General features: G+C 40.2%; 2 protein-coding genes across 10 annotated transcripts in view; one reads left to right on the top strand and one right to left on the bottom strand.

Moving 5' to 3' along the window:
• The window catches only part of LOC119908439 (mitogen-activated protein kinase-binding protein 1-like), a 25,377-nt gene extending 12,221 nt beyond the window's left edge, over positions 1-13,156 (top strand). Inside the window, exons 15-33 of one of the 2 annotated variants that reach the window (XM_038726127.1) lie at positions 1,480-1,601; positions 1,716-1,791; positions 1,875-1,986; positions 2,124-2,187; positions 2,536-2,646; positions 2,795-2,943; positions 3,215-3,252; positions 3,795-3,989; positions 4,085-4,224; positions 4,344-4,483; positions 5,256-5,447; positions 6,135-6,201; positions 7,535-7,690; positions 8,154-8,320; positions 8,534-9,154; positions 9,264-9,351; positions 9,626-9,714; positions 10,856-10,941; positions 11,994-13,156. In XM_038726127.1, the coding sequence (XP_038582055.1) occupies positions 1,480-1,601; positions 1,716-1,791; positions 1,875-1,986; positions 2,124-2,187; positions 2,536-2,646; positions 2,795-2,943; positions 3,215-3,252; positions 3,795-3,989; positions 4,085-4,224; positions 4,344-4,483; positions 5,256-5,447; positions 6,135-6,201; positions 7,535-7,690; positions 8,154-8,320; positions 8,534-9,154; positions 9,264-9,351; positions 9,626-9,714; positions 10,856-10,941; positions 11,994-12,233 (2,853 nt within the window). In that variant the 3' untranslated portion in view covers positions 12,234-13,156. Of the gene's footprint in view, positions 1-1,479; positions 1,602-1,715; positions 1,792-1,874; positions 1,987-2,123; positions 2,188-2,535; positions 2,647-2,794; positions 2,944-3,214; positions 3,253-3,794; positions 3,990-4,084; positions 4,225-4,343; positions 4,484-5,255; positions 5,448-6,134; positions 6,202-7,534; positions 7,691-8,150; positions 8,321-8,533; positions 9,155-9,263; positions 9,352-9,625; positions 9,715-10,855; positions 10,942-11,993 lie in introns of both variants that reach the window. The other variant, XM_038726126.1, reaches the window with a different exon arrangement.
• LOC119908441 (galectin-3) lies at positions 13,157-25,163 on the bottom strand. Of its 8 annotated transcripts, XM_038726135.1 has the most exons (9): positions 24,985-25,163; positions 16,879-17,030; positions 16,164-16,213; positions 15,898-15,944; positions 15,143-15,691; positions 14,855-14,943; positions 14,490-14,661; positions 14,065-14,159; positions 13,663-13,803 (listed from the first exon to the last, which is right to left on the bottom strand). In XM_038726135.1, the coding sequence occupies exons 3-9, from the start codon at positions 16,192-16,194 to the stop codon at positions 13,800-13,802; spliced, it is 987 nt and encodes a 328-aa protein (XP_038582063.1). In that variant the 5' UTR covers positions 16,195-16,213; positions 16,879-17,030; positions 24,985-25,163; the 3' UTR covers positions 13,663-13,799. The 8 variants fall into 8 exon arrangements, with proteins under 8 accessions (XP_038582057.1, XP_038582062.1, XP_038582059.1 ...); XM_038726129.1 differs by lacking the exon at positions 14,065-14,159 and having other exon boundaries at positions 13,157-13,803; positions 24,985-25,159; XM_038726134.1 differs by lacking the exon at positions 14,065-14,159 and having other exon boundaries at positions 13,157-13,803; positions 15,934-15,944; positions 24,985-25,159.

Below are 25,163 nucleotides of genomic sequence, written 5' to 3'. Positions count from 1 at the left end.
GCCTGGCTCTGTCCAAAGGTAACAAAATCCACCAATCAGCACCTCTAGCGCACTAATTGACACGATAAATCTTGTTTGTTTATTCTGTACAACCGAAGTATAAAAGTGACATGTAGCTAGGCTGTTTCCCCGGCTACATATTTACCTAAAGAAGTGAGAGTGGTATTGTGCTTTTCATCTATGTCTTGGCAAAAAAGGATATAAGAGTCCCAAAATTACAAAAAGAAAAAGATTATTATGACACATTTTCTTGTTTCTTGTTTGATGTTCCCAATATTTTATAAAAGCGATAAGCCATTTGGCTAGCTTACGGCTAACTTATCCTGCCATTATTGTGAGATCACTGTAAAATGCTTAGTTTCTCTTGATTTAATGCTTAATTTTCATACAGGAGAACGCTGATCAAACAGCAGAATTATTTGCTACACCTAAAATATTTTCAAAAAATATTTTTTTGACCTTTAAATACACATTGAGGAGCTACTCTGGTCTCAGCATTCTCTGCTGCTTCATTGGTTTGTGCTAAAATTCTTCATTAATTCCTCACGTTAAGGGCTCAGTGTGCAGCTCAACAGTAACAAAATCCATTAAGCTTCTGTTTGTGAACACTACTGCATATAGGGCCTACCATAAAAGGAGTATTTGGACTGCAAGTTGTATAACTAAATGCGATAAAGGAGACATCCAGCTTCAGCCTTTCCTCTACATTTGCTTCTGGGTTTCTGGGACAGTTTTCTGTTCGGTCAGAGTTGCATAAGTTACAACATTCTTCAAGATTCAGGCCACTGCAGTGACTCATGAACGTTTTGTAGAGCACAAGAAACAATGGCTTGTTAGTTAAACTTCTCCTCAGCATCCAGACATTTATGGAGTATTCATTTCAGAAACTTGTTGTGACAGGTCAGTGCTGCCCGCAGAACGTTAATGAGCATCTTCAGTGCTGTCTGTTATCATGCTCTGGGTTTTCAAGGATTCTAAATTAACCTTAATAGTCTTTATTAACAATGTATGTGTAATTGGATGGCTAAACACTGATTTTCTATGGATTAACCTTCAAAAATTTTGAAGACCCGATGATTACATTGGGTTTTTGTGAAAGGTATTCATTCCACCAAACTTTTTAGATATCTGATTGCATAGGACAAGCTTGATGGTTTCTCTCCAAACAATACAAAGATGAGCTGCAAGATGGCTTGCTTGGAATGAAATTCCACCAAGTGTTCTTACTTTTTGTTTAGTCATACAAACAGAGACAGAAAATAAGGGACAAATATGCAGAATATAAAGGTCAGAGTTCAGTTAGGTGGCATAACTCAACTAATGCTTCTTATCCAGCTACTTAATACAATTATTAGATGTAATCAAATTCCATTTCCCAAGTAGGTCATTAACCATAATCAGAGCCATCATCAGTGAGCTGTAGGATATAGTTGTAATGTTGATCGTTCGCAGTTAGCAGTGTATCTTTCTGTTTTACAGACAGACAGAGGAAAAGAGTTCAGGCGTTCTCACCACATGGTGAGTAAGACCACACTGTACGACATGGGTGTGGACCCCACCTGCAAGTATGCTGCTGTTGGCTGTCAGGACCGCTGCATCAGGTAAGTGCGTGAGGACATGTATGTGTTTCTGAAGGTCCATGAGGTCAGCAATGGGAAACAAGTCTTAGAAGAAACGCATTCCTTTAATTTTTATGGTTTCTTTTTCTAATGAAGGATTTTCAACATCAGCAGTGGCAAACAGAAGAAACTCTACAAGGGATCACTGAGTGAGGATGGCAGTCTGCTCAGGGTAACATTTTCCTCTACACTCTAAATGCCTTTCCATTCTTATGTATAAACTGTATTGACTTTTAAACGTTTTTGTCCTGGCAGGTTCAGCTTGATCCGTCAGGTCAATATGTGGCCACCAGCTCCTCCGATAAAAACATCAGCATCTTTGACTTCTACACTGGGGAGTGTGTCGCCACCATGTTTGGGCACTCTGGTAACAGAACACCCTAACTTCACATACACATACTTTATGTTGTCAAACTGTGAGTAAATTACACTTTTATAGCAGGGAATAAGATCTAACATTGCCGGGGACTACAATATCATATCACCATATTTTTTGTTTTGCAGAGATTGTCACTGGGATTAAGTTTACCAACAACTGCAAGCATTTGATTTCTGTGTCAGGAGACAGGTGAGAAACAGTCCTGTGTGTCGTCCTACTAGTGGCTCCCTTGGATTCACTATGACTCCTGTAATCTGGAGTATACTGGAGATCATTTAGAATCATTTAGAATATTAAAAAAGCATTAGTTCTATATTTAAAATCTGAGCTTTAATAATAATGACATATCTGAGTATGAATCGTGCACCAGAATAAAACTGCAGTAAACCAGGACTGAAGCAGCACCCAAATTAAGATCATCTTCAGCAATGCTGCCAGAGGAAATGAGCAGGGAAATGTGTTTGCAGACAGTTTCCTCAATAGTCAAGCTGAAATGAAATGTTGAATTTTTAATGCCTGAATGCTTTTATCTCCCAGCTGTATCTTTGTGTGGCGACTGGCTCCAGAACTGACAATCAGCATGAGAGAGAGGCTCAGCCAGCTCCGGCAAAACCCAAACGCACCACCTTGCATGACCTCCAGCCTCAGGTGACAACACATGACACCTTCAGCTTCTGAGGACCTTTCATTGATTGCATTCATTCCATAAAATTTGTGCACACCCGGAGAAACATATAAATTTCACTTATAAAGACTGCCAGAATGCTCATCATTTTATCTGGGCCTCTGACTCCAGGCGAGAGGTGTACAGTGCCCCCACTCTGGGTGGTCTGTCCTCTGACAGTGACCGTGAGCATGAGGAGGAGGACGGAGCAGAGAATGATGACCCAGAAGACGTTGCAACCAACACTTCCTCTGATAGCAGCCATGGAGAGGAGGACACAGGTACTGTCTGATTATGAACTGAATGAGAATACAAACAGAGTGCAGACTCTAACCCAAGTGTTTATCGGGGGAATTAGAATCATGTGGCAGTGACTGAATGTTGTCCATTTATATGCAACCACCTGCTTTGGGGAGTATCTGCCATCTGCAGTAATCCTGACCTTTTATTCTCTCTGTGGAGGGCAGCTTTTGAGGAAAACAATCCAGAGATCAAACAAGTACTATTGAGTTATGTTTAAGCTTCTGATTGTTGTGCTCTTTCATACAACAGGTGGCTCAGATGAAGGACAGGACTGGGAGTGCACAAAGGTTGGTGGTTATATTCGATATGAAAAGACCACTATCAGTATAGATGAAATGACATGCTTTGAAGGGATAATTTTACTTGAATGTCAGAGTTCAATGTAATGCAGTATGTGATTTTTTTTCCATCATGTCATGTTAAATCCCATGTTTTCCCTTAATTCAGTTCCTAAGAAACACTTCATAGTCATCAGTAACAGCATAAAATAACCATTACATGCTTTTAAGTATAAAGAATGGACGGTTAATGGTCCAGTCTACTATCTCTTTTAGGTTTCTGTCAGTACTTCCGAAGGACTGAAGTCGTTTAATGATCTTGGGCTTCACTCTACCATACATGAGATTAAATCCTCTGTGATGTACTAGAGGGGAAATACCCTGCTGAGTCTTAAAAGTGAAATCCATTCTGAAATGCACAGACAGAGTGGGGCTACTAAAAACTAGATCACACAACTTCATCTGAGGAAGGCACTTCCAGTAGTTGTCAACTTTAATAGAAATCATGGTTCACTGTGTCAACTTGTACATCTCCTGTACGTCCTTTCTAGCATGGAGTTGTTGGCCAGGTGGCTCCTGACTCCTCTAAGCGTCCTCGGAGACGCTGGTCTCATCGTATGGGCTCTCTGGAAGTGATGGTTAAATCCATGCTAGACCTGAGGCAACTGGAGACCTTTGCTCACAAGAAAAACAGCCCCAGTCATGACAGAGAGAGGCAGAGCACATCCAGCCTCCAGGAGCCCATGGTATGCATGGATCTATGTCTGAGAGAGACAAAGAGGGATCCATGTATGTGTAATCACACTGCTAACTCACATATGCTCAATTTCTGCTGCTGCAGTTGGAGGAGAGAGCCAAGAGGCATCGGGCCTGGCCACATGCTGACTGGCTGTCCTCACAAACATCCAAGGGCATCAGGGAGTCTGATGGAGCTGTGCTGTACTCTGAGGAGAACGAGGACGATACAAGTCTACGGAGCAGGTAGATCCCCTCTCAGTACACAAGGTTTCACAATGAAACTTGAAAAGAACAAAGGTGCCTTTCTATTCTTGGTTTAATGTTTCCCTCCGCCCCTGTTCCTCATTGTTTTCATACGTCAGTGATTACATGGTGAAGGAGCAGCATTGCAGGATGCAAGGGCGAGGGATCCGCAGTGAGAGCCAGGAAAGCCGCAGCCCGGACAGTGCTTGCTCTCTGGGCTACAACAGCCGGGAGTCCAGCCCAGATCGTGTCCTGGATGGTGAGGTCTTACTCTGATGACAACAAGAAAAGACATAATAACAAAAAAAACTGTTAAAGCACAAGCGTTACATTTAATTTAATAATTTACTTTTGCTAAAAAGACAAAAATTACTTTTACTTAGAACACGAGGGCACAAATGAAGATTAGCCTTAAAAGCCAATACAAATTGAAAATTTCTGCCTTTAGCATCCCCCAGTGGCTTTATTAGAAAGACAAATTTCAGCAGGATTTTACCATTTTTCTATAAACTCAAAATAATTTCTTAAAGATTCTACAATCATACAAAATATCAGTGAAGGTTTTTCTTGCTGCTGGTTGCAATAGTCGAGTGAGCTTGAATAAATCAAACTAATGTCTAAGGAATTTTAAATAGGTATCAAAGTCACACTTATATGTTGTATTTCATTAATTGTATCTGTCTGCATTTCTGTTCTAAATGTCTTCTCAAAGGGTGTCAAGCGCTGGAATTAAAATGAAAAGCTAAAATGTAAATGAAAGCCATCACTTCAACATACAGTAAATCTGATACCTGGCGCGAGGGATTTGAGCAAACACAGAGCTTAGGATTTTTACAGTATCAGACCTGACTTTTGTCATATAATACTACCACATAAGTCTCAGTGTTCTGGCTGATCATTTGCTAAGGATTATCAGGTACCTACCTGGTGTATGCAGTAGATGTACTATCAAGTCAAGGTGGGTTTGGAAAGGTTTTTTTTTTCTCTCTCCCTTGTGCTTAAGCTTAGCTGTTTCTCCTTTGTGCTTTTAGATTCTGCAGATGGGGAGTCCCTGAGCCAGGACAGCTCTGATGAGGAGAATGACGAGAGGGAGGAAGAAGTGCAAAAGGCAGGCGTGACGAGTATGGACGAGGCTCTGAGGACAGTGACTGGCACTGCTGACTGCAGTCAAGAAGATTTCCTCAAGCAGAACTTTGAGGCACTGGCAGAAAGCTGCAACATGGGTATGACAGGCCAAACACTCACATGCAACTTTAAAGGAATAGTTATGGGACATTTTGGGAAAACGCATTTTCTCTTTCTTGCTGAGAGTTGAGTAAGAAGATATAATGTGAAGCTACTGCCAGGAAATGGTTAGCTTAGCTTAGCATAGAGACTAAGCAGGGAGAAACAAAACCTAGCTCTGTCTAAAGGTAGAAAAATCCACCTGCCAACACTTTCCTATTGTCTCAGCTGATCTCAGCCTCCAGGACTCCAGGATGTCAGTGCGCACAACAAAGAAAAAGTGCATATAAATCCCCATAAAAACACAACTTGTCGTTTTTACACTTCCTTTTTTTATACGGATTAAACAAGCAAGATGCTGTCAACTAGTTGACAACATCTCTCGGACAGAGCAAAATTAGCTGTTTCCCTAGTCAGTCTTTATGCTAAGCTATGTTAATTGTCTCTTGGCTGAAGCTTCACCATTAACAGACAGATATAAGACTGGTATCTTTTTCATCTAACTATATTCAAGAAAATGAATATGCTTATTTCCCACAATGTTGAACTATTCCTTTGTCCTCATATGCAAATAGTCATGCAAACAATATTGATCTTGGTTTCTCGTTCACTCTCTGTTTCTCTTTCTTTGTTTGTTGTCTCCCTCTGCCACTTTGTTTTTTCTAATGCTTCATGTCTGTCCACAGCTGAGCAGAGCAGAGTCCCTAGGCTCAGTATGTCTTCACGCTTCCTGGCCAGAGGACATAATAACAGGTACTGTTGACCACTTCTTACCAGTGTGGATTCACAGCTATAATTACAAACCCATGTGGACTCATGCACATTGCTCTGCTAAACCATGTGTACCTCCCTGAGCCAAGCTGTCAGTTTAAAATGACATTGTTCATTTTTAGGCAATTTCATGTGTGTAGGAAGATTGTTTTTTATTCTTAGAAGTTTTTACTTTTTAGATTTTAGAAATACTCTATGCTTATTTACTTTCCTGCAGGGAAATAGATGAGAAGATGTCTGAGTGCTAAAAATTAAGCTACAACCAGCAGCCTGTTAGCTTAGCTTAGCACAAAGACTGGGAACAGCTTTCACTTTGATTTTTGAACGGATTAAACAAATAAGATATAGTGCGTTGTAGAGACTATACTTAAAAGCAAAAACAAAGTAGTTGCTGAGAGGCTGAGGTAGGGCCTTTTGGTGCTGTTTGTCTGACTCGCTGCACAAATAATTTGCGGATTTCAAAGAATATAGTCTATTGGTTTTATTGATGAAAATATGCAACTTAATATAATGTGAAAACCGTATATTCTAAATAATAAGAATACCGCGGTCAACAAAAAATACAACGTCCCATTCACTCACCCTCTTTCTGCCACTGGCATTGAACAGGTGTGTAAATTAAGTATACAGAAATCACCACCCACATCCACTTGACTTGCCAAAAAAGTGCAACAACAAATAAACCTATATACAATTAATTCCAAAGTTCATGACTCCTACATGTGTTACTTAGTGAGCTTTAGACAAAGCCAGGCTAGCTGTTTCCCCCTGTTTCCAATCTTTGTTAAGCTAAGAAAAAGCTAAGTTGACCAGCTACTGGCTGTAGCTATTAGTGTAACGTTACATACCTTTAGTATGACAGTTTTATTGTCTTTTTTTCTTCTTAAAATGACATGTTCCCAATATGCCACTCTCATGACAGTACAGTAAGTATCTTGCTACTGTGCCGCTGGTTAGCATAGCTTAGCATAAAGACTTGAAGCAGGCGAAATAAGCTAGTCTGGCTCTGTCAAAAGGTAACAAAATCCACCTATTAACACCTCTAAAGCTCATTAATTGACATGTTATATCTTTAATCTGCACAAAAACTATATTGAAAAAACAACATGTTATGGTTTTCTGGGGTAGTGAGCTGGACTATTTCTTTGTCAAGCACTTTGGCTGCTCGTTCTAGCTTCATATCTAGTGTGCAGACATGAGAGTAGCAATCTCATTCTCTCTCAGCAAGAAAGCTTATAGGCGTATTTGCCAAAATATCTAACTTTTCTGTTAACTTACTGCTCCCCAAACCCTGTAATACCTTCCTTCTGTGTAGGGGCATGCCTGTGTTTGCCAAAGTGCATGGAAAGGAAGAAGGCGGCCACTCTGCTAAGCCGCCTGTATCAAAAGTACGGCCCTTGATGGAAGACAACCAGAGCAGAGACATGGAAGACAAGACCCCTGTGTCCCCTGGCAGGAGCGAGGGGCCAAAGTAAGAAGAAAACTCAGAATAGGTTTATTTATAGTGCTGCTTTGGCAGACTTAGATTCATGAATCAGAAATGTTAAAAGATCCAAAAAGCACAAAATGTACTCTGTTTGCATAAATACATTGTTAGAAACATTAATAAATCCACATGGCAAGAATGTAATATAATACATTCAGTACTTGACAAACTAGGCTACAATGTTTACATATTTTTACAAATTACAACCAGTACATTTCTGCTGTTACTAGCAGATTAATAATGTATATGGGTAATCAAAAGCAGAAATAAACTGAACTATCATCATAATGATGCACATGCAAATGAAATAAACTACATAGAACAGACACAAAAGAAAATGAAAACACAAATCAAAACTGATACTTCCTTTGGCTTGCTTTTTACCATTTTTGTGACTGAATTATTGTGTGCGAAGTGATCTTAAAGCTGCTGTGTTGCTTCTCAGCAGGGTAGATGCTCCAGAGAGGGACTGTGCTCCTCCCCATAGACCCCTGAAGAAGAAGACTTCAGGGTCCCACCTGTGGAGGCTGTCCAATTCTCCATCCAGAGCTCCGCTGCTGGACAGAGCAACATGTTTACAGAAATCACACTCTGCCCAGAGCCTGTCCTCAGACTGTACGTTTCATCATTATTTTGTCTGTTTATTATTAATATATATTTGCTGTCATCTCTGTAATATTTGGGTTAGTAAATGAGCTACATTAGCTCCATTATGTGTACATTGTGAGGCAGTGAAACTGCGCGAAGAGTGTATTTGAACATGAATTTACAAAACATAATTAAATGTAAATTTTTTTATTAATCTCCACTTCTAAATTTTTTCTCCAGCTCTTCACTCCCCTGTGCCCTCTAGTGACGGAAGAGAGTTGCACAAAAGACCTCAGCAGCTTATCCTGGATCATGACACTCCCAGGCCTTCCTTCCACTTTTCTTCACCCTCTTCTGGGTCCCCACAGTCTCCCCAGTCGCCCCTGCCCTGGGAGAGCCCTAAACTCAGGCCCCAGCACTCCTACATGAATCCCACTACCAGCTCCATGGCCAAAAGCAGCCGCTCCTCCTCACTGGTAGAGGGTATCCAGATGGGCTCTCCACCTTGCTCCCCCGCCTTCCACAAGGCCACGAGGTCATGCGGGGAGCTGGATGTTGAACCTCCCATGCTCACCTCGTCTCCTGTCGCCGCTTTCCCGTCTACTGTCTCATCAACATCTTCTCTCTTATTGTGTCCTATATCAAACAGTTCCTCCCCAACGTCTACAGTTTCACCCTCTCCTTATGCCCAGAACATCCCGCCCTCTCGCATCCCACTCCCCAAACAGCCCCTCAGCCCTCGCCGCAGCCTCTGCCTGGAGGTAAAGCCGAGCTTAAGTTGTCCTGGAGGGCCGCCGAGGGCTTCTTCTCCTGCCACAGACCCTGGATGTGACGTCACACCTACTCCAGGCAACAGTCAAGGTTAGACAACCAGCCATATACTGTAGATGTGACACATAAACGCACAAGTTAAGAACTGAAAAGCGGATTGCATGTGTGTGTGATTCTGTATATATCTTGTTGTCTTCAGCACTGGGCAGGCCTCTGTCTCTAAGTTTGGATTCCTCTTTGCCAAGTTCACTGCCAGTGAGGCGGAAGAGAGCCTCGGTTTCAGAGAGGTACATTTTTACACCTCTTCCAAACTTTTTGTTTGAGTTTTCTAAAAAAGACATATAAACGTAGTAAAGTCTTTTTTTTAACTTGTTACTTATTGTATTAAGGGTCATCAACTGATCATGACAAAGGGTGTTACAGTATTGAGCAGATTTTACAGATTAGGTTTAATAAACATTAAACATTAAACATAACATAACTATTCTGCTCTTTCAATCTAATTACTCAAAATTAGCATTTACACAGTGAGTGATGCATGTGTCTGACATTTTTTCCCAGTGCCATGGAGCCAGGACTGGTGACTGTAGCCAAAGAGTGCCCTCTGGTGCCACAACAGGCCCACATATCGAGTGCTGACCCCCCGCCAGGTCTGGCCTCCAAGAACTCTTTCACTAACCTGTCCATGGCTACCGCTCCTCCTCTTAATCCCTGCATTTGTTTACACTGCTTGGAACCTATGGGTGGCAATGTCCTCCGGAGTTCAATGAAGTCAATTAACAGATTTTTGATTCAGACAAATAAAACAGCAGTTGCAATAGTCAAGGTGTGAGGAGATTAAAGCATGTATAATGGTCTCTGTGTCTTAAGATAGATTGTATTTTTTGAAACAAGATGATAAAAACATGATTTAACAAGCTTTGCGCTTAAGCTCAAAGCTTATCCAACAAAACATCAAGATTTCCTGCAACAGGCTTGATATTCCACTTATCACTTCACTTATCAGCTGATGGCAATAAAATTTGCTAAACACATTCACGCTTTTTCAAAGGATAGACTCTTTCCATGTTGGACTCCTCATGTCATCCATGTATGTTTGCACACAGTATATTGTAAGTCTCAACATTATAATCTCATAGAAAGAATTCAGTTACATTAATCCCCTTTTTAATGTTAATATACTAATTGCCTATTATTTAACATTATCCTATACATAGAACCTTAGTTAACTGAAGTTCCACTGCAGACTGTTTTCCTCTCATTGCTCACTTACTCAGTAAATAAAGGTGTCTAACAGAGTTAGAATACTGAGGTGATTCTTAAAATAACTTCTTCATCCTGTTCTTCACGCTCCTGTGCCTGCTGTTTTGTGGATGATAACTGTCTCATAGAGGCACCAGACTTCATTTCATTTCAATTTGAAAACACAGAGACCATAAATGCCATTAAGTGATATCCCATCCACACTTGTACCTACAACTGTGTGTTTGCCGGAGAATATAAACTGTGAAATCATTTTTTCACAGCTCACACAGCTCCTTCTCTCTGGCTTTGTGCGGCAGCCTCCTCGTGTGTTTTGTCTATAGTTTCTTTTCTGCCACCAAGTTATTCTTGTTTTTGTTTATTTTGTTCTTGTAATGCTCCTCAACCTTTTGCTCAAAATTTACTGCGTACTTCGCTCGATAACTGTGTGTTCCTGTGTATTATGCTGTACAGTATATGCGTCTTTGTGCACACTCTGGTTTGCCACATGCTGTGCTATACTTGAAAGAGTCCTCTCTCTCTCTGCAGATCACTCTATCACCTTGGAAACTTGCAGGCAGGCTGTTACCGAGCTCCACAGCAGTCTGAGAAAAACCGTCATGCTCTACACTACGGTCAGTGAGTGTGTGTCTGTATGTGTGTGCGTGAGAGGAGATATGACAGTAGAGAAAGCCTGAAAGGGAAGAAAGATAGGGGAAAGTAGAGAGATAAGAATGATAAAAGGGAATAGATGAACAGATAGAGATCATTTCTCAAATATTACATGCCTGTTAATGCTGCCACTCTCGTGTCTCTCATATTGTTATAAAATGCTTATATAGAGAGAAATTACTTCTGAATTATGTCATTTTAAAATCCTTCTTATAATGTACTGTTTTGTCTCAGTTCATTTTACATCTATTGATGCTGCTGTCTGTGGTGAAACATTTTCACACCTTTTTACTTTATTATAGAGCTGAAACAATAAGTCCATTTATGGATTAGGTGATCTATCATGATCGGTCTGACCATGATAGACAGTTGTTATCTGCAACTAATAATCTGAGTTGTTTTTTAAGGCAAAAATGACATTTGCTTCTTCTAGCTTATCAAATGCGAGAATGTACTGCTTTTCTTTATCTTGCTGATAATGTCAGTACGGGTTTTGTGATGTTTAGGGCTGCAAGTGACAAACATTTTCAGAATTGATTAATCTGCTCATTATTTCCTAAATCAATTGCTATACAACTTAAGAAAATTGTTAAAAACAACCATCACAAGTTTTTTCAAAACCCCAAGGATATTAAAATAATATATTAAACATAAAATCCTCATGTTTGAGAAGCTGGAAACAGAAAAATGACCTCAACAATGAATTGATTATAAATATATATAGTTTTCAATTCATTTCTGCCAATTGACAAATCAATTAAACCACTAACCGTTTCAGAAGTAAACACGTTTTAATTTTATAGACAAAAACACAAAACAATTCATTTAGAAAATAACTGACATATTCATCAATAATGATGAATCGTTAGTCTCAGCCCTACCTGGATAAACATACTGTATGTTTGAGCTTGGCGGTTTTATCAATAATCTGAGTAGACTGGATGTATGTCTGCCTGTCTGTCTCACCCATTCGCTGCCTGTCTGGTTTTCATTTGTATGTATTTATTAAAACCAGGTGCTACAGTCCGGCCAACAGCCCAGTGAAGATCAACAAGAAATGAGGAGCATCCTATCTGAGGCCCTGTTCACAGTCAAAACTGAGCTGGACTCTCTGCCTCACCCTACCTCGCAGTGCGAAGGGCCCCAAGTGGACCAAGAGGTCAAAGGTGAGGGAGAGAAGGCCCTGGCTCTGCTGGAGCAGTACGCTGAGCTGCTGCTGAAGTCTGTGGAGAGGAGACTAGATACCAAGACTTGAGGAGATGGACTGATATTTGCTATGTGTATGCACTGCATGCACGTATGCTAATAGGAGCCAGACACATGCACACAAACAGTAACACTGTGAATTGCAGACTTGTTCTTTGCACAGCGATCTTTTGGAGCTTTATTTATGGAGTGAATGCTGGTGTGATGTCATTATATTTGGAGAAAAAAATCAATGTTGAGTATCATGCACTGAAAACAGAACAAATGAAAGAGTGCCTTATTTTGGAAATTCCAATAGCTTTCTTTATTCCTTTCCAACATTAAAAAATTAAAGGATACAGTAAACACTTTCTTAGAACTTTTTTATAAAAACATGAAATATGTCTTAAGGTCGACAGCACGTAACTTAGGCTTATTAAAATCTAAAAGGTTTATGCTCTTGAGTGATATTATTGTGCCCAGCAATTTTCATGAAAATATATTAGTTATGTATTGGGAGATACTGTATCTTGTGTGGGGAACATGTAAATTTCATGACAATTGTGCTAGAAACTCATGATGAATCATCCACTGGGGGAACCATAAATATACAAACCAATTTTCAATCTGGCCAGTTACAGGGAGATTTTGCTCCAGACCAAACTGTTGCACAGATGGACACAACTGACATGGTGGGGGATAGAAATGATTATATTGGGGTTTGAGTGTTAGATGACAGACCGGGGAAAATCTTTTGTTTAGGCTGTGTAATTCATATTTTTGTGCCAATGGTGTATCCCTAATTGCAATGTACTGTAGTGGTAACTTTAGATCAGTTGTCATTGCTTTATGTCAATCATAAACAGTCTGTTAGTCTTTTCATAGTGCTGATTTTAAGGTTTACTGGAAATTTATAATTTTTGTATTTATATAAATAACTGTTGCACTGTTCTTCTTTAAGCTCTCTTTAAAAAATAAATAATGAAAAACAGATTTCTGACTGATAATTTTATTACATTTTGTTACAGTTAACAGAGCCTAATTGCCATCTAATAGACCTCATTGTTGTTGTTTTTTGACAAAATAGGTAGATGTATAACTCCCAATTAGTAGCAATTTAATAATATAGAAAATATTGTACACAATAAATACAGTAGCAGTAGCATCTTCATACTGAAAAAGAAAACCTTGTATTAAATTGTTAGCTGTGTGGTAGAGGAAGGAGTTTGATCTTACTGAAGTATATTATAGAATGAGCTCAGCTCATGTTATTATTATTACACCACAAACTATCACATTTATTTGTTCAGTCTTTAAGCATCATGATAAATAAATTTACGTCCTGTAAGTTGTAGCCTATATATGTGTGTGTCTGCAAATTTCTTTGTATGCATTTCTGCTCATTTGCATTTACAGACTCGTATGCATGACTGAGTCCTTGATGTGTTGATTCATGTACTGTATGAGTAATAGAATTCTTCCTATGGAAGTGTCTCTACATTGACGTAGGTGAGGACGACGTCATGCAGGATGTTGATTCTGTCAATCTGGTTGAGCTCTCTCACGCGGTGTCGGAACTCAAACAGCGGGATGTTGTTCACCGCCACCCTGAACGCTTCACGAGTGCACAGGATCTTCATCTGGAACAGGGCAGGACATGAATAATGTACCACTTCCATCAAGACTGTGAACTGTCTTAAATGCAGTGCACATTTAGAAAGACAAAATATATATTATTCAATCATGATTGATGATGATGAGTAATTCTGAACCTAGATGCTATTGCTGTCAAGAAACATGGACACAGACAGAATTAGCTCTTCAGATCTGTAACCTCTTGGCGGTGCCTGTAAAGCATAATTGTTATTGATGTTACTGAGCAACATGAGACCCCCACTGACCTCCAGGAGCCTTCCTGCATTACAGCAGTTCCCTTATCTAGGACCCGCCTGCACAAACGACTTTCCAACCCTTTCCATCTTTTCCAAACGTTAGCCTGACATTAACCATGAGAAAGTGACCTACAGTCAGTTAAAGGCACCATGTGTAGCATTTTGAGACATCAACATATTGTGAAATTCTTACCACAAACAAATGAGACCATGGGTAAAACAATTAGTAGCTTCTGTTTATATAATTTGTTTGTGCTGGAAAAAAACTCATTGTGTGGTAAAGCAATAATGGACTAGTAGCAGCAGACACAGACACAGGTGAACATTTGTCTCCAAATGAATGTGGTAATGATTTATTGATGCTAACGTGCTACACATAGCATCTTTAAGCATCACTTTTCAATCTTCTGCCCAGTCTGATTCCTCTGTCTCACCTCAAATGGGCTCCCAAGAGCGAAGGGGAAGGGTCCCTTCAGGTCCCTCTCCTCTGAGCCCCAGCGCTCACCCAGTTTGTGGTTACGGACCAGCACCTGTTTGCCCCCCTCACTGAAGCGGGGGTTGATGTGAAAGGCAATGTCATTGCCCTTCAGAAAGTTCACTGTGAACCTTTGGAAGACCAAAGCTGGTTAGACTTTCACTGACACTGTATTGTTTGGCTGTCCTTCACCAACTGGTCAGATTTGCATATTTTGTATGGATTTGAAACTGAAATTTAAAAATATGAATTGAACATGACTACAGAAATTAGTATATAGGGAAAAGACGGGTTCAAAATGCAATCTAGGAACACATAGCTTACATTTTAGCATTAGGTTTAACATGGCCCAAAATGGTCATCATCATCTTGTCATAGACTCCTCGGGCCAGGTTCAAGTTGTATGGCACACTCTAAACAGCAAGAGAGAGAGAACAAGGATTAAAACAACCTGAATTGTAAAGAAGCTAGTCCTCAAACATATCTCCAACCATCAGTATTTCTGCATTTATGATCCATTTATAGATCCTTTAAGTCTATTTTTAAGTCTTTCCTGTACATTAGTAAAGATTATAAGATATATGCAATTCCGATTTTTTGCATTTGACTCACGAGAGGTCCAGATGTAGGTGGAAGCCAGTGCTGAGGCATGATAGATGGAGTCTGTCCAGGCCATCCTGACTGTCCTGGGTTATAAGGCCAACCAGGGTGGGCAGGCCAACCTGGTACATTTGGATGGATGCCAGTAGCAGGAGCAGGTGCTGGGACTGGAGTTGGAGCTGTAACTTGAGCAGGGACTTGAGCTTGAATTGGAGCTGGTGGCTGGGGAAGCTGGTACTGGGTGCCTGGCCAGCAAGGCTGGCAGGGCTGCACTGGAGCCGGAGCTGGAGCTGGGACCATGGGTGTGGGAGATGCAGGGGCTGGTGTTATAGCTTGACCCTGGGCTGGAGCTGAACTTGGTGCAGGGAAAGAGAACTGAGCTGGTTGTGTCCCAGGCCAGCAGGGTGTGTTTGGCTGGCCAGTCCAGCACGGTGCAGGCTGGGTGGGCTGTCCCGGCCATGAAGGGAACCCAGCACCAGACGGTGGCAGGCTGGGCCAAAGGCTGTTAGCCTGTGGGACAGAACCAGGGGACGGGCAGCTGCCACACAGAGCGTCAGAATGCTGAGAGGGAGGAGGAGAGGGGGGAGATGGAGAGAGAGAAGGGTCAGGGGTCAGGACGGAGATACGGGGAAGAGAGAGAGTGGACAGGATGGAGGACACCAACTTGCATTTGCAAACATGGCCGATTGACATAAGCAAAGATTTAAGCATTTATATTTAGATGGGAAATGTGAAGTAGAACAGTTACAATGATTTGTCATTCTCACCAGTGTAGAGATCTGAGAATTTGATGAGGTACTTACATCCATACTGCCTGCAAGAGCAAGAATCACTTTAATTTATTTACAGCTTGTTGTTGTCACAAACAAGTCTCGGAGGACTTAACAGAGATGGAAAACTAAAGACAGAACAAACTCTAAATAGATCTGTTCTCACAAAATGAAAAGGAAATAACATGCTATGGAAACTAACAGCCTACAAAACTAAAACATAAAAAAGCTGCCTTTTAACAGAGGTATTGAAACATACTGACATATTTTTACAAGATACAGAAGATGCACCATCCGGCTGAGCTTTGATGAGCTGCAGAGAGAAGAAATAGTACTCTAGGTGACCACCAGAGGACTCTACTGCTTTTCAAGATGTCAAGGTATCAGCAAATGGTCCATTGGATGATTGTCTGTCTCCACATAGATATACATTGTTAGCTAAATCCTACGGATGCCATGAAATGTACTAATTGAATGATGACCATAGAACACCCTGAGTCATGCAGAAACATAATGGCATATTGATTCAGGGTCATATCAATGACTTATGTGCACTTAGAGAGGAATGTGCAGTCACAAAGATTCTTTGGTGTCCATAGCACCAATATATAGTTGTTTTTGTGACTGCAAATTCAATTACGGTTACTACATTATTGAACTACCTAGTCTTGCTATTTAATGCTTCTTCTTAATCTTTGTTATTAGAAATACAACTCAAACCAATGAGCTATACATGTGAAGATAAATTATATTCTCATATTTAAATAAAATGTTATGATCCATTTGTTTAGTTCACCATTGCACTGTGCACAACTTTAACTCTACAGCAGGATAAAAGCCCAGACCCCAGACTGGGAATGCATGATTTACTATGAAAACTTCTAGCATTGCATGCAAAGTACCTTCTCGGATCTAATCCATAGAAATAGAAATACATTTGTATAAACTGCAACGCATAGGATTAAGACTAGAAGTTACCTTTTCTTGTCTTTAGTCTTCAGGTGCAAACAGGAGCAGGCTGTAGGCCGTGTTGTAGTTTAAGTGAATCAGTCAGCTTGTAGCCAAGCACTTCGAAAAGCTCTTTTATAGCCCCAAACCCTCGCACCACTTGGCCACTCCTCACCTCATCCCTGTCAGAAAAAATGTCACACCCTCACATGTCACAAAATATATGTAAATAAGATAGAGTGGGCAGAATGTTAGCGTTATATTTTTAAATATGCAACTCAAAATGTTATGTTTTGTTCATGTTGTCTCTTTATTTCCTTTTCCCCAGGAGACTGCGTTCCCAGAACTCAGCTGGTTATTAAAGTCATGAAGATCTAACAAAATAAAACTAAAGGGAAAGAAACTGGAAGACAGTGTGTGAGTCAAATAGTCGAATGCTAGGTTGGAAACCATATCAAAACAATGAAATGTTATATTCTCCCTTTCTTTACCTAAACTTGATCCACCAACAGCACATAGATGTGTTTTTGTGCTGATGTGGTTCACTTCACTGCTGAGCAGTCATGGGACTGTGTAACACTCATGCCATATCTGTCTGGGCCACACAGAGTAACACAATTACTGGAGATAGACAAAGTAGTCAGGACAGTGCTGTTTTCTAGAAATGAGTCAGGCATTGACAGCAGAAAAGTCAGACATTACTGCTTGGTTCACCTTCAGGTTAAGTCACTGCATTGGATTTGGTTGTCAGTGGAGGTCTTCATATGTCAGATTTAATATTGCTTTCTGGACAGTTAAAGGAACATACAATGGCAGACTGGCAACTGTCTGGCCTCTTCTGATGTTACAATTTTGATTCTGGTATTTTTGATAACATTAAACAAGCACAGCCAAAGAAATCTTCAAATAATCATCCAACAAATCTCCAGGGCAACACTTCATAACAAATGATGCTCACAAATGTGGATTCACACTGTTACAATGGTTGTCCTCAGACCATTATAAGATTAGCCATCATTTGAGCTGAAAAATGTCAGGAATTGCAGATCCTCTTAGAATGCTAAGACTTAATCCTCTAAGAATTCAGCGCCTGACATTTATCTAACTGGGTCTTTAATTTTAAACTCCATCTGGAGACAGAGAAATAAAAGCATCGTTTATAAATTATATAGTGTATACAATTCACTGTAACTCTTACTAGCAAGCTTGACCCTTTCTTTTCATGTAAGTAGCCACGTTACTTTTTAGTGTGCCTTATTGAAACCACTAACCAACAAGATTCAAGATTCAGGATTTCTTTATTGTCATTCCACAGTACACTGTAGTACGAAATTACGTGCAAAGTTCACAGCTTAAAAATATAGCACAGAAACAATTAAAAACACTGTAGAAATACAAGATATTAGTTATATAAAATTAAAAAAATTTAAATATGGGTGTGCGGAGCATGTAGCGTGATAAATATAACTATACAATGTTTAAAAAACCGGAAGAATGTAAATATCTAGGTATATACAGTTGGAGTATAAATATACATATTTAAAATAGTGCAGTTGAAGAAAGGTGCAGTCAAAACAGATAATAAGGTGCAGATCATTATGTACATGTAGTATTTCACATTGATTGGTCTGTTTTAGTAGGTTTTAGTGTTTAGCAGTTAAGAAGAAGCTGTTTTTGAACCTTGCAGTCATGGTTCTCAGACTGCAGTAGGGGAGGGGGGAAAACAGTCTGTGGCCAGGGTAAGTGGGGTCTTTGATAATGCCCTTTGTTTTTGACAGGCATCTTTTCTGGGCCAGCTCCTGAATGGTCGGCAGAATAGTCCCAATAGCTATCCTCACCACTGTGCTCAGAACCAAGTTAGTCTACCATTTTGCCAACAATGTTAAAAAATAGCATGGAATCTTTTTTCTTTTTGATGTTGCTGTGTTCAAAAATATAACAGATAGCCTGCAGTATAAATCCTGTGACATTTTCAATCCTCAGTAGCCTATGTCATTTAAGGGAACTATTCTGCTATTATGGGCTAATAAAGTGACAAAGCGGGGCAAATCTCAAATGATGAGGCTCATCATAATCAGTTCAAATTACCCTACAGTTTCTGCTACCACTAAGTATACACGCCACACTAACTAGCTGTGTTACATGGTGTTGTACCTTCATGTACAATACAAATGCACATTTGTACGCGCGCACGCACACACACACACACACACACACACACACACACACACACACACACACACATACACATTAATTTTTCATGAGTGTTTGAGAGCACCCTGTAGCCTGACCCCAGGAGGCCAGCTGTGGCTGACAGTGCCACACATTAAGCAAGTGAAGGGTGTGGCCACGTTGGACAAATTGGGAAGTTGGAGCCTCTGGCTTTGTGAGTGTGCTTGTGTATGTGTGACAAATCTGTTGAACTGAGCATCTGGGCTGATTAGATCCTAATGTCTCATCATCTCCTATAAGCTGTTACAAGGCAAAATGGGTCATTCTTTTAGTGTTTTTTTTTTAATTGAATTTTAATTGTTTCCTGATTTGAATGAACAGACATGCCCAACAGGGACTGTGTGCAAACAGAGAAATGTGCGGAAAATGTAACAGCAGTAATTACAAAGTTGCCAGTATGCTGATTAAATTATATATTTACCAGTATATCAAATAAGGCGGATGTTTCACTGACATTTAAAACAGCATTTATACAATTTAAACCTGTACTTATCAATATATTTATATTAACAATGTATCAAATGACTATATATAATGGGAACGGGGTTGCATGTGGGGTTACATGCAGTGGGGTGACTGTTTTCATTCACTCTCACGACTCTCATCCAGCTTCATCTGCAGCGGACAACTGTTTTTAGAAAAATCACTTCAATAAACCCACTGCCTGTCCACACTACCTATCCAGTACCAAAGGGCAGACAGACAATGTTAACAGCTAGCTGGTGAACATAGTGGAGTATTTAGTAGTGAGAGAGCCAGATAGGGTTAAGGTTAGATGTTGAAGACCAAAGCTAGAAGGAGAGCAAATATTTGACTCATATTCGTCAGGTGGCTAGCTTGTGAACATAGGAGTGCATTTAGCTGCTACAGAGCCAGGTGTTTCCTTCAGGAGTTGGTGGAACCCAAAACAGAGCCAAACAGTAGAATAACTAAACTTGAACTATTGGGTGGTCAGGAACACAACTCCAAATGATTACTAATTTTGCTTCTGCTGGAGTATAGGTAGGCTAATACATGCAAGGATGTTTTCACATTAGTTTTCTTACTGTATGTCATTGTTGTTTTTACTGCCACCAAATGGCTTTAAAAGTTAACATGTCTTAAATGTAGACCTCACAGCCAACAATGTATTTTATAGATCAAATTCTAAAGGTAACACTTTACTGAAGAAATGTGTCTTTCTGCTTGCAAAACAAAAGATCAGCCTTGGATCTCAGTCTTACTCAAGAACACTTTAGTGAACCTTGCTTAAAGGGTTGAGAAGCATTTCTCTTACACTCACTTTCTATCTGTTGCTACCATGAATCACTAATGCAAAGGGTTCCTCCACATCAGAGAATCAAAGTAACACCTCTCATGAGACAGGCAGGCACTGAATCCCTTAATCAACTTACTCTATTGGCAAAGTTACTCATTTATAAAGAGTGTAGTGGAGAAAATCAGCTCTCATTGTCATACTCTCCAGCACGGTGGACAACCACAAAATGAAGCTTCCTATGAGGATGGTAGGGAATTGTTTGCCTGGCCTGCATATTGTCAGAAGAGGTTTCTTGCCAGGAAACAATCCAGAACATTTGCTTCATGGTTTGTCTCATGGTTGGCCTGTCAGCCTGTCAAGAACTGGGACTGGCAATATTTGATTCTTCATCCTTCTATGCACTCAACCCACTCTGGTCTGACTGAATAATGTAGTTAAAAAAGTTAAAACGTTGTTATAAAAAACATCATGCACGTGTAACAAATTTGGTTCAAATAGTGACGGTCCTGTGCGCTGTGATAAATTTGAGAAGAAATTACAGTGCTTCATTCGAGTGGATGTTTACCATTGTTGTACCATCATGGTCATGACACATGCTGTCTGATGGAAAAGGGAGTAATGATGTCACTTGTAGATCTCCTTTTGTAGTGTCAACCAATGAGGGAGTTGAGGAAAAAGGAGGCAACCATGAGATGTACTCCTGTTACGCAGAAGAGAGCATTCTGGCAGGAGCAGGGTTTTCCAAAGCGACAGCGGTGGCATTAGCCTCTGATAAGCTCCGGGCCTTGTTCCAACACTTGTAAACTGCAAGCTCCCTTTTTCTCATTTTCCCCTCCTCTTCACTACTTTTTTCCTATTAAAGGTTCAATAACAGGTCGATTGGAGTATAAAAGACAGTTCTACAAGCTAATCCCTACAATAGGTACATTTTCTGAGTGCTTACCTGTAGTCAAAGGAGTAGTTTGAAGTATTTTTCAGTAACCTGTGGCTGTGTCTAAAGATACTTTTGTGCCTTCAAAGAATGAGTGAAGAGGAGAAACAAAAATCTAAGAAAGAGTAAGCGTGAGGGAGATGGTTTCAAAGAAAACGATATTGCTACGGTTGCCATGGGGACAGCAGCATGTTTTTGCAGGGACCTGATTGTGTTTATGTGTGTATTTTTGTATGCCTAAAATCCCTGTCATATCTGGACTACCATGAGATCAATTTAACATCACAGAGGGTTACATTCACCCAGAGAGCTGTGGAGGATGTTTCCACCACTAATACAACTTACAAGTGGATGCACTATAGTAACACGTGTGCTCCCACAATACACCGCTAGATGGCAATGTCAAATTCTCACAGGAGGATGGTAGTCATGTGGTAAGTTGTTCTATGAAAGGCAACAGGATTGTATGGGTCTGTAATCGATGTAAATATTTGGTTAGGTGATTCCTTCACAGACATCAGAACAAACCCTAGTGCATGATATGACATGGCAAAAGAATATATGGATCTGATGAAGTAATATAATCAATTAAAGTTTTTGCCTCTGAACAACTTATAGTTCTCTTTGTTTTCAGCATCACAGTGGATTTCAATGTTACTAGACAATAGTTTAGTTGCTTTAATGGCAGACGTATTAAAAAAACCATACTCCTCAATCCAATCCACCAGTAAAGATCTGTATCACCCAAATATGGCTAATTCCACTGCTTCTGTGTCAAGTCTCCCCAATGCTTTGAATGAACTTTGTTAATAACACCTTTGAGGAGGGTGACTATTTTGTGTTAAAGATATATTTAGGTGAAATAACAGTTCACAGCTCTTCTGTATTCAAAACAAACATTTCTAAAAATGTAACATGCTTCATCTCAGAGAGGTGAAAAGATTCACAATCACAATACACAAAGTACATTTAGCCCACTTACTTAAATGCATCACTAGGCTTTCCCACCTTCCCCCCATCTGGCTATATGAAAGGGATATATGTGGCTGTCCATAAAGCCCATAATAAGTGCAGCACAGCCTGGAATAGTCCTGAGCTAAAGGGTGTTCCCACTGCTTACACTCTGGGCTCACATTTCCCAAGGGGTGCTAGGGAGAGTGCATGGGAGACAGAGAAGGCAAGGGGAGTATCATCACAAGAAGACAAATCATTGGAGCAGGGAAATTATCTATTAGTGTGTCTGTTTGCGAAGTGATTATCTACTTTTGCAAGCATGAATCTATGCTGGTTAGACATGTTGCACATTTGTGCAGTGAGAGCAGGGATGCATTTCTGATTTATTCAGCAGCCTATAGGTGAGACATGGTGAGTTTTAAAGTCCTCACATGTATGGGCAGCTGGTAAAACACAGAAGGGAAGATGTATCCTTGCAAGCAAGTCAACTAGTGAGATTTATCGTGCTGATGAGCCTAAGGGAAGATGGTGAAGGGGAAGGACATGTGGTAGCAGCTCCCTCATTGATCCCTATGTTTAACAACAACACAAAGAGCTATACCTTGGCATAATAATGGATACTCCCTCATTCTCTCCCTCAGTTAACCAGACAGTCAGCTATAAGGACTTTTCTGTCACAGCAGGAGAAATTGACTCGTGCCCTTGCACATTCATTTACTGTAGTCTGGGGAAGAGCCCTGTGCTACAAACAGCATGTCAGAAACAGAGATGGGAGATCAATGAGGGCTGTGGCACTTGTCAGAACTGGCTGTCACACTGTGCGTATCCCTCAGTGCTCTAGGGCTACAGCCTGTGTCTGGCTTCACTCAAGAAACACTTACATGTATACTCATGCCTAACATACTCTTCAGAAGCAGAAAAATGACAACTTGATACAATAATGCACTTAAAAGGATGTCAGGCTCAGTTTTTGTCTGAAATAACAGATTAGATATATATCAAGCCTTAACAACAAAATTCTTACATTTTCAAATAGTATTATGCTTTAATACCTAATTTTGAGTCCCTGTCTTGAAAAATGTCTCTGTGTCAGAAAGGCCTCTGTGCTCATGTGGTGCAAATTCTTAAATCAATGTGGTTCAATGTGTAAGATCTGGCCTGAATTTTAATTTAAAAAGGTGGTATTATGCTCTTTGGCTTTTTCCCTCTCCTTTATTGAGTTATATACCTTTTTTGTGCATGTAATAGGTTTGCAAAGTTAAAAAGCCCAAAGTCCAGCCCAAAGGCAGTTCCCATCTCCTACAGAAACCTCTGTTCTGAACTGATTGAAAACAGCTTGTTTGTAGTCCAGCCGTTTCCTTTTCACCCCTGTGACATCACAGGGATGAAAGCTAAATGCGCCTCATATAACGCTCGCCAGGCGGCACCGGTGGAAAAACAATGAGCTGCAGGACACACCTCCTCTCCCTTCCAAACACTAGCTACCCTCCAGGCAGTCAATGGACATAAAGTTGTTACTGTGATGTAGAGACAGAGCTCGGTAAAAACTTTATGGATAAAAGATATATTTGTTACAGATTAATAACGCACCATTCTGAAACTCTTGCTCCAGTCCAAGTTACCAAGCTGGTCGGCAACATGTACAGCTGAACTGAAGCCTTGTTTACGGGCTTCTCACTGACCCGCCCTTTTTTGCTTCTGATTGGCTTGTAGTCCTTAACTAGGAACTGTGCATGTGCAACTACCAACAAAGATCATTTAGAGACAAGATGTATCACTCCATAGCTAAAACGAAGCCTTCAACACACAGGGTGAAAAGAGGAGCTGCAGCAATGTGCAGTATGACAAAAAATATGGTGTTTTTTGAAAATTAAACCATGTAAACCTGTTCTGGTTCAACCCCTAAATAGGATTTTGAACCTGAAAATGAGCATAATACCACCTCTTTAAAACATTCAAAAAATTAACTAACATTATCAACAGAATGTGAAGAAGTATCACTTCTGTCAAAGACGTCTATGTATTGTGTCGCAGAGATATCTACTTAAGTTAGCATGCTAACCAGCTAGCCCAGGCCAGTACTCTCTTAATGCCAGTTTGTACCTTAACAGGCGATAGTATCTCAGGCCCATAGTTTCAGCTTGGAGATGTGAGTGAGGAGAAAGTTTGCTACACAAGCTCTCTTACTCGCAAAGTCCACTGAAACCGCCTGCATTGCGTTAAGCTGATGATTCACGGGGCAACTTTTTGAGCAATGTTAACCCTAACCCTAAGCTGCGTCAAGCAGGACATAGCAAACAGGGCAAGAAGTCAGACACAGAATGGCATAGAGAATCCAGTCAATTTTCAAAATAGAACTCCCTTCGCAGACTCCTGATCATAAAACAACAATAAACACGGTTAAAACTGACATAAAAAAGAAACCATTTAACTACGTAGCCTACTTAATCATATAAGAAGCACAGAAAGCAAGCACTGATACCAAATCAACAAAATCTAAACAAGTCAGCAAAATCTAGCAGGAAAAACACGCTCCGTCAGTCAGTGGACTTTTCGAGTTAGCTTTTTTAGTGTAATAAATAAACAAAATAAACTCACAAAATGTCAAGGAAGGAAGTTACACCTTTTTTTGTTATTTAACAGAAGTACAACCGTAGCCCTTATTCAAGTTCTGTTTACCAAACTAAGAGCTTAATTGCCTTGTTAACTTACTGTAAAGCACACTTAATTCAAACTTGACAGAAACTAAATAATACTCAACTGAACTGTTTTGGTTAGTTTTTCCACTGTTCCAACAATCACCAACTCCAGTTTGGTCAATATGAACCCTTAATTCACTGAGATGTATAACTATTCTCATTCCCCACTGCCTCTCTGATACCCGACCTCTCTCTCACTCTTCTCCTGCTTGGCGTTTTTCCTGTCCCTGCCTGAACTGGC

The sequence above is a fragment of the Micropterus salmoides genome, unplaced genomic scaffold (assembly GCF_014851395.1).
Source record: "Micropterus salmoides isolate LMB-PRFRI ecotype aquatic unplaced genomic scaffold, ASM1485139v1 Ms_hic_scaffold_18, whole genome shotgun sequence".
In the NCBI taxonomy this organism is placed as follows: domain Eukaryota; kingdom Metazoa; phylum Chordata; class Actinopteri; order Centrarchiformes; family Centrarchidae; genus Micropterus; species Micropterus salmoides.
Note: the sequence above shows the minus strand (reverse complement) of the source record. Positions and strands in the feature narration are given on the sequence as shown.